Source organism: Triticum aestivum, unplaced genomic scaffold (assembly GCF_018294505.1).
Source record: "Triticum aestivum cultivar Chinese Spring unplaced genomic scaffold, IWGSC CS RefSeq v2.1 scaffold32972, whole genome shotgun sequence".
NCBI lineage: Eukaryota > Viridiplantae > Streptophyta > Magnoliopsida > Poales > Poaceae > Triticum > Triticum aestivum.
The window spans coordinates 1-9,562 of NW_025230688.1; the positions used below are offsets into that span (position 1 = coordinate 1).

At 47.0% G+C, this 9,562-nt stretch overlaps 1 protein-coding gene across 1 annotated transcript; it reads left to right on the forward strand.

Moving 5' to 3' along the window:
- Positions 1-1,150: 1,150 nt before the first annotated feature.
- Positions 1,151-2,348, forward strand: LOC123175629 (ervatamin-C-like). The gene is made up of 2 exons (XM_044590255.1): positions 1,151-1,682; positions 1,759-2,348. The coding sequence occupies exons 1-2, from the start codon at positions 1,214-1,216 to the stop codon at positions 2,346-2,348; spliced, it is 1,059 nt and encodes a 352-aa protein (XP_044446190.1). The 5' UTR covers positions 1,151-1,213.
- Positions 2,349-9,562: the final 7,214 nt, after the last annotated feature.

A 9,562-nucleotide genomic window follows, 5' to 3' on the forward strand; every position in this document is an offset into this window, starting at 1 on the left:
AGATTAAATGAAGAAGAAATAAAGAAAAATAAAAAATGAATAAAACCGAAAAAAGACCAAACAAAACAAAAAGGAAACCAGGCTAAGAGGATGCGCAACAAGAAGAATAAAAGAAGTAATTAGGCACAACAAGTAAGCTGCCCAGTTGGTTGTAGCGGGTGGAAGAGATCCAAGAGGTTTGGAGTTTGAATTCTAATTCATGTACGTATTTTTTGAAGGTTAAAAAAAAGATAAACACTACTCCATGTACAGCGTATACGTATACAGTGAGAGAAGAGTTTATAAAATATGACCATCGTGCCCTTTCTTATAAAGAGGTATGGGCTAATTTGAGCCGTCCTTGCGTTTAGCGGGAGTGTACCAAATCAGAAGTGAATTTTTATTATGTTTGAGATTTTTTGTACTTCCGGTGAACTTTTATAATAGATCTGATCATTTTTGGAAGAAAGAAAAATTAGCCGTGCACATTTTCTTGCTTTATACTAACAGTTTTGCTAGGTCTCAGTCGACTTAGACTTCGTTATGTCTCGGTCGATGTTATATTCCATTGATCTTGCATTAAGATTCGTACAAAAAATTTCTTTCAGTTTTTTATTTTTCTTCTCATATACTATATCACTTGAGTGAGACTTGGTTAAGTCTCAGTCGACTGAGACCTAGACACACCCTTATACTAATACATTTGATGTATCTACCACGATTTTTTGATAGAATGAGAAGTCATGCGTTTTGTCGTTCTCCTATGAAAATGTAAGCCAAACTTGTAATACATCGGCCAAACTATATTTGGGAGAGTACTGCACGCTGATCCGGCCAATTTCGATCAGGCAGCAGCGTACTACTCCAGCTCTAAGCGTGTGCGACGGTATATGCATGTGGACAGCGCACTTTGCCTCACCATCGGGGAAACAAGAATTTTTTTTCGGAGAAGAAGAAGAAGAAGAAGAAGATACGCAGAGAGGAGAACAAGCACCGTCGTCGGATACAAACATCCATGGACTCCCAGTCAATACGTACGTACGACTACGGCGTATGAACGCGCGCGGATCCATCGACGAAAAGTATGGAATCCGCTCGTATGCCCGTCTTGCTCGCCATGCGCGCGCGTATAAATAGAAGCGCGGGCAGCATGGTTGCTACGTGCTTAAGTAGCTCGCTCGTAAACCATTGCATTGCCAGAAGAAGCAAGCAAACTAGCTAGCTAGCTAGAAAAATGGCGCCGATTCACAGTAACAGCTCTCGCCGCCTCGACGGCACGGTGCTTGCGCTTCTGCTCGTGCTCGTGGCCGCCACTGCCTTTGTCGGCGCTGCCGCGGCGCGAGGGGACGCGCTGGCCGCCCGGCACGAGCGGTGGACGGCCAAGTACGGGCGCGCGTACACGGACGCTGCCGAGAAATTGCACCGGCAGGAGGTGTTCGCGGCCAACGCGCGCCACGTAGACGCTGTCAACCGGGCGGGCAACCGGACGTACACCCTCGGGCTCAACCAGTTCTCCGACCTCACCAACGAAGAGTTCGTGGAGAAGCACCTCGGGTACCGTCACCAGCCGGGCGGGCTCCGTCCCGAGGACACGCCGGTGGCCGCGGTGAACATGTCCAAGGCTCAGTTCCAGTCCACGCCGGACAGCTTGGACTGGAGGGCCCAGGGCGCCGTCACCCAAGTCAAGAACCAAGCCCCATGTGGTAAGGATCTGCAGGCCAAAGTTGGCAAATGAATAAATGTTGACACGTACGTAAAAACAACGTTGCGTCTGTGTAGGGAGTTGCTGGGCGTTCGCGGCGGTGGCGGCGACCGAGGGGCTCGTACAGATCGCCACCGGCAACCTCATCTCCATGTCAGAGCAGCAGGTGCTCGACTGCACGGGCGACACTAGCACCTGCAAGGGTGGCTCCGTCATCGCCGCCCTACGTTACGTCGCCGCAAGCGGCGGCCTGCAGCCGGAGGCAGCCTACGCATATACCGGCCAGCAGGGCGCGTGCCGCAGCGTCATGCCAAATTCGGCCGCCTCCGTTGGCGCCCCCCGCTGGGTGGGCCTGAACGGCGATGAGGACGCGTTGCGGGAGCTGGCTGCCAGCCAACTGGTGGCCGTGGGCGTGGAGGCGGACCCTGACTTTCAGCACTACAAGAGCGGCGTGTTCGTCGGTAGTTCGTCGTGCGGGCAAAACCTGAACCACGCCGTGACGGTGGTGGGGTACGGGGCGGACGGCGGCGGGCAGGAGTACTGGTTGGTGAAGAACCAGTGGGGGACGGGGTGGGGTGAGGGGGGCTATATGCGCCTCACGCGCGGGAACGGCGGAAACTGCGGCATGGCCACCGTTGCCTACTATCCGACCGTGGACAGCTCTTAAACACCAGAACTACTACTACATCAGTCAGTCCATGCATCATCGAGTATGATCTATCATCTACTGTATAAGCTACATACAATACGATGCAGCTGCACACTGCAATACGACGTATGTACAGATTTATTATATTTGAATAAAGCATGCATGGATCCTTGTACAAAGGATCCATTTGCCTATGTAATAGTAATAGCACCAACTTGTAAGCTTGTATATGAAAATAAACACTGCTTGTACTACATCAGTCAATGCAACATTGAGTATTAATTGGTTTATCAGCTAGCTACAGTATGATGTATATATGGATTTCGAATCTTTTTGAAAAAAATGGATTGAACACATGCTTCGATCGTCGTAGGAACCATGCATTTGCCTACGTACCTAATATATAGTATGAACTTGGAAGCTTGTATATTATGAAAATAAAGTTTTTCAAATTCAATGAAACGGACGTTCCTCAATGTTCTTCCCATGTCCCGCCTTTCCGTCTTTCTCATGCCGGTTCTTCTTCCTCTCACAACCCGACACAAATCTGCATCATCTATATTTGTCTCGTATAACCTCATTGCAGGAGCATTTTCACCAAAATGGTACGATAGGCTATGTTGCAACATTATGGAACCGGCTACTGAACAAGTGACTGAATTCTCATTTTAGGTCATTCACTTTTTTTTTCGTATTCCGTCTTGTCCAGGTGAACATGCATGCATGCGGGTGAGTTTCCTGTTAAATTTTTGCATCGCGTGCAATTGATGATCATGTTCACTCAGGTGAGCTTTGCTGAATGTTTATTTAGTTGCATTGCTTGATGAATTGATAGGACTATTTGAGTGCACGCATGTCACATACATATGCCAAAATACACAGTTTAAGCCTCCGGTATATTCTAGTTGCTTTTTTTTTTGAAAAGGAGGATTACCCCCGGCCTCTGCATCTGGGCGATGCATACGGCCACTTTATTAATGATTCTCACAAGACCTTACAAAGTCATACAACAGTAAGACTAAAGCCGCCGTCTAAGCAAACAAACTGTCGCTACACCTATCCAGTTGATGAAGGGGCGCAGATAGCCTCGGCCTAATACCAAACAGACATCGCAGCCAAGCCTAACATCTAAGACCTGAGACCCTAAACTAGCCACTTGCCGGGTCTGGGGCACACACTGGTCCGACGTGCTCTCAGAGGCCGCCGCCGCCAACTACCACCGCTCCATCTTTAGAACTGTACTGATGCATCAACCTTGCTCGGTCTAGCTATCGTCGACGCCACCACGGCGCCCAACGGCACCTCCTCCCTGCGCACAAACAGCTGAGCACGTCGCGGTTGCCACTGATACACCTCAGCGCCATGCTGCCAAGTACCACCAGCCGACACAGCTTGAAGTCCTTGGAAGATCTGTCGTGCGTAGCACCTGCCGACTAGGCATGACAGAGCGTAGCATCTGTCGGTCAGGCATGACTTGCCATCTCCACCGAAGCTCCGTGCAAGACGAAGCCGTTGCACCTCCTGCCTCTGACTTCCAGCGCTACTCCACAAACGATGCTCCCAGGAGAGAAACGACACCGCAGTGCCGCCATCGTCCGATCTGGAACACCAGATCCTAGGGTTTCCCCCGGAGCAGCACGAGTGGGTCGACAGTAGTTACACGACGATGACTTCATCAAGGTAACGACGTAGAACGCCGCCATCGCCTGTCGTCGGCTCGGTTTTCACCGGCAAGCATGTCTCCCCAACTCGCAGCCGGGACTAGATGATGGATCTCGAGATCCGATCACCAAGCTTCTGGCCGGCCACCGCCGATGAGGAAGATGACCACCACCACTGACTACATCAGCCAGAACAGATCGGCCATGGGTGCCGCCAAGCAGTCCACCAGGCCCTCGACGCCGCCGCCGATCTAAAGCCAGATGACATGCCGCCAAATACCGCATCGCGCCGCCACCCGATCCAGGCCAGCCGCCGCAGCAGCCGCCCGTGGCCCGAGGCAGGGCCGACCGCCGCCGCCGTCGAAGGCAACGTCGTCGCTTCTAGATCGGCGGCGGCGGGAGGAGGGGAGGAAGATGGGCTAAGCCCCGGCGGCGGCTAGGGTTGGGGAGTCGCTCGAGCGGGGGGCGACGCGGGGGCCTGAGACCAAAAATAACCTAGGAAACTTTCCTACCTTCTTAACTAGTGTCACACTAGTGCAATATAAATTTAAAAAAGAACATAAACTAAAGAAAAGAATAGATACAAATATAAAATATGGAGTGCATTGCGTGGTCAGATAATACATGCATGTTTGTTGCTTCTCCTCACCGTGCACCATTCATAGATTGAGGAGGATGAAAGGACCCACCATTTTGGCATCATGTGCATGCTATTTCCTGGGCATGTCATAAATGGATGGGTTACACATACATGCCATTCAGAGCCAAACTTTGTTGGATAAATGGATGGGAGTACATGTGAAAGAACATGCGGTGCCCCCATGTTTGGTTTTGGTAATTAATGACAATCTCTATGGACTAATGGTTGTCTTGAGTTATATTTGAAGGATTTTTCCATAGGCTTTTCTTGAAGTCCATGTGTTGGTTTCAAGGAGTTTATGAGTTGACCAAGGTGCTATGAAGGAATTATCCAAAGATTGGTCATGTGAGTGTTGAGCTTATTGCAACCATGTCTTGAGGAAGAAGATTGTGCAATCATTCATGTTTACCTTCAAGACATCATCCAAATGAAGAGAGTTGGAAAGATTCAAGGCTGATCAAGACTAAGTCAAGAGTGAATCAAGTTGATCAACTCACAAAGCGTAGAAGATGTACCGAGAGGGATCAAGTGATCCCATGGTATGGTAAGCATTGTCCATTGTGCTTTGTGTACTAACCCATGGTCTATGTGAGAGTTCTATGTGGGGTTAGGTACGTGTTCATGGGCTTGGATCAAGAGGAAGATATAACTCAACCCATGGAGAGGATGACATCAAGTGGTGATCGTCATCCAGATTGCAAGTTCAAGTGGAGCATGACGAAGAGATCAAGTGCTTGAAGCTTGTCATCCATTGTTGTGTCAATGGACTTGTGAAGATGTGCCGAATAGTGGCTCACCCATAGTGGAGTATGGGGGAGCAATCATCTAGTCTTCATCGACCCAACGCAATCAAGAAAGGTGGTCCATCTTGAGGAGGACAAGATCATCATCATCATCTATCTCAAGTGGATCATGTGCAAGGCAAAGGTTTGCTCTTGATAGGTTTTCTATTTTTCTGGTCTCATCGTGGTAGTTTGGAGACCGGGTTATAGGATCGATAGCTGTACTATCAAGGGGGGCTCTCAAGTGAGTAGCTTGATTGTATCGTTCGTCGAGAGCTCAAACCATTGCATCCTTGCATCATCTTTCTTGATTCTTATTTATATTTGCTTTTGAGGTTTTAGAGCTTGTGGTTATCTTCGTGACAAGCTCTAGTTCATCGAAAACGGATTTCATATGCTTCTTCTATCGCGTTTTCGGTGTTGGAGGTTTTACCGGTCTTTTTCGAGGAAAGGTTCTCGCCATTTTCTCACGGGACTTTTCTAATTTTCTTCTTATTGATATTCTATCAAGAATGTGTTAGCCCTTGTCGGTAGCTTTCCAACAAACTTGGTTTCGTTGAATTCGGAGTCCGTTTGTAGAAGTTGTGGCAGTTTTGGTGTTCTGAAAAGGCTGCAGCGGTACTACCGCGGATAGGAGCGGATGTAATTTTTTACTACCGTTCCAGAGCGGTACTAGCGCGGCTTCTACACCGGTAGTACCGCTCCGGACCAAAAACTCGTCACAAGTCCAGCGATGGTAGGCACGGATGTATTTTTTTAGTACCGCTCGCAAGCAGTAGTATCGCTACCCTTTGAGGTAGTACCGCTCCCCTAGCGGTAATACCGTGAGGTCGAGCGGTAGTACCCCTCGGTGCGGGCTGTGAGCATAACGGTTGGATTTTTTCCGACCTATAAAAGGGGGTCTTCTTCCCCAATGAACCTTATCCTTTGAGCTCATGTTCTTCCCCCATTGTTGACCTTCTTCGAGCTTGCTAACTCTCAATCCCTCCATGGATTCTTGCTAGTTTTGAGGGAAAAGAGAGAGGAGATCTAGATCCACATTTCCACCAATCACTTTCTCCTCAATGTGAGGGGAACCCCTTGGATCTAGATCTTGGAGTTCTTAGTGTTTCTCCTTCTTGTTCTTCCTCTCATTTTCCTCCCTAGCATTAGTTGCTTCGGTGGGATTTGAGAGAGAAGGACTTATGCACTCTGTGTGCCCTTGCCATTGCATTTGGTGCATCGATTTGAGTTCTCCACGGTGATATGTGGAAGTTACAAGTTGATAAGCTTATTACTCTTGGGTGCTTGGTACCCTTGAGCTTGTTCCTCTTGGGTGCTTGGGCGCCCTAGACGGTTGGTTGTGTTCGGAGCTCAATCATTGTGGTGTAAAGCTCCGGGCAAGCGTCGGGGTCTCTAATTAGGTTGTGGAGATCGCCCCGAGCAATTTGACGGGTACCGGTGACCGCCCCCAAGGGTTGCCAAAGTGTACGGGTTCGGTGACCGCCCCCAAGGGTTGCCATTTGTACGGGTTCGGTGACCACCCTCAAGGGTCCCTTAGTGGAATCATGGCATCTTGCATTGTGCGAGGGCGTGAGGAGATTACGGTGGCCCTAGTGGCTTCATGGGGAGCATTGTGCCTCCACACCGCTCCAAACAGAGATTAGCATCCGCAAGGGTGTGAACTTCAGGATACATTGTCGTCTCCGCGTGTCTCGGTTATCTCTTACCCGAGCCCTTTACTTATGCACTTTACTTTGTGATAGACAAATTGACCTCTAGGTTTATTCCGCATTTGTTCAAGCCTAAACCGTAATTATTTTAAAGCGCCTATTCACCCCCCCCTCTAGGCGACATCCACGATCTTTCAATTGGTATCAGAGCCTCGTCTCTCTTCGTTAGGCTTAACTGCCTAGAGAGTAAAGATTTCGACTAGGGGATTAGGATTCTCTGACACTCTTAGTTTTGATGACACAAATTTTGATGTTTGGGTAATTCGCATGCTTAATCTCTTTAGGGTCATGGTCCCAAATTTAGAGCGAATTGTAGATATGGGTTTTTCTCCTCCAAAAGATCCCCAAAGATTATCTTTAGAGGATGAGAAAAACACTTATCTCAATGCTCAAGCTTCTAATGTGCTTTTTGATGCTTTGAGCAATGTAGTTATATTTCAACTCATGCCGTTCCGGGATGCTCATGAGTTGTGGACAAAGCTTCAAGATAAATATGGTGTGTCCAAGATTTGTGGGGATGATTGTTCTCCCTCCACCTCCGGCCGTGTTGCCTTCTCAACTTCTTCTACTTCACCTACATGTGGATTGCCACAAGGTAATGCTAGGGTGAGTAGTGGTGGTCATTGCAATGATGATAGTGTGCTTGTTCTTGGTGATTCTTCATCACTATCTTATTGTAATGGTCCTTCTTTGGACTTTAACACTTCGAGCACCTTACATGTTTCACATGCTCGTGCTGGTAGTCCTTGCATATCATGTAGAAATTTCTTGCTCAAATCTCATGATGATATGCTTGCTATGTCTTGTTGCCATGATAAAAATGTATCTATTTCCAAGAGTTGTTGTGCTAACAATGTAGAGGAAACCCAACACTCCATGGAACAAGATGTGGTCTTGAACGGTGCTTCAAGGGATCCTACATCATCATCGATTGCTTTTTTCCTTATGGCTAAGGCTTCAAAGGTATCTCCCACTTTGAATTCCAATATATCTTGTGATGATATTGATGATGGAAGAATGATGATGATGTTGATTATGTTGAAGAGAATGATAATGTTGCCTCCTTAAAAATTAAGGGGGAAATGGTTTTTAAAGCTCTTCATAAAAATAAAATTGCTCATTCCAACTTCATGGAAATTATGTCCATTGCCATTGAGGGCAAGAAATATATTGAGGAGTTGGAATCTCATCTCGAGGAGCATGAGGTCACCACTTAGAAAATGGAAGGTCATGAGCGTGATTACGGTAATGAGATCGCGGACCTCTCTCAAGCTCTTGAACTTGAACAAACCACCAAGGAATCTCTTGAGGAGACTTTTGCTCTAGAATTATCTAGAGTGAGGGAATCTTGTGATAAAGCTCTTGAGGTGGTCAATGATTTTGAAACTAAAAATGAGGAGCTTGAAGTTGCGCATGCCAAACTCCTTGAGGACTTTGAGCACCTCGAAAATGGCTCAAGGGTCATTAAGAGTGAGCTCATCAAACTCACCGAGTCTCATGCTCAACTTAAAGCTTCATATTCAAAAAAGCTTGCCAAGTTGTCTTCTCCTCTTGTTGCTAATGATGGTGCTTGTGCTACTAACTCTATCTCTTGTGAAGCATCCATATTGAAGGAAAATGTTGAGCTAAGGGCTCAACTTGAGTTGCTATCTAGCAATTACGGGATGTTGGAAGAAAATCATGTAAAGCTCACGTGCTCTCATGATGATCTTCTAGTATCCCATAATGTGCTAAAGTTAGCTCATGAGGCCATGCGTGCTAAGGTAACATCTAGTGAGCCTCATGTGGATACTAGCACTACTTTTATTCAAAATGCTATATTGCCTTGTGCTAGTCCTCGCGATTCATCCATGCATAACATTGGTACATCTTGTGATGAATTGCTTTCCACTACTAGAAACTACGATTTTACCTAGGGCCATATACCCTAGGTGAAATGCAAAAAACTATAGGTAAAGGCTTTACCTAGAGCTTGCCCTAGGGAAAGAACCTTAGGTAAAGTATAGTCGGTAAAGAGCTCTTTCCCTAGAGTGCACCCGTCAAGCCCTAGGGAAACGATTTGGTTACCTAGGGTTGCAAGCCCTAGGGAAAGAATTGAACTTGGCTGCCTGTCCAAGGTGGAAAGGTGCTTTACCTACAAACAAGTTTGGCTCTAGGGAAAGATCGTGGAGCCCTTTTGAATCATTTCCCCTAATATACAAATATGCTATTCAGATTTAAACTCATAGCAGACATAATTCAAATAATTAAATTCTGAACCATAATTCAAATTTATAAATTACAGCCGTGATTCAATGTACACATCAGATTCAAATGACACATACATCAGACCCAAGGTCAGTTTGAAACCAGATTCAAGGTCGGTTTAGAACCAAAATTCAAAAAAAATGCTACAGCTAGCAGATTACCTAAATCAGCACGTACAAGCATTGTTGGT

Coding starts and splice junctions, on each gene's coding strand:
- LOC123175629 (XM_044590255.1), top strand. CDS start 1,214: ATGGCGCCGATTCACAGTAACAGCTCTCGCCGCCTCGACGGCACGGTG. Junction 1,683..1,758: donor CAAGAACCAAGCCCCATGTG/GTAAGGATCTGC, acceptor GCGTCTGTGTAG/GGAGTTGCTGGGCGTTCGCG.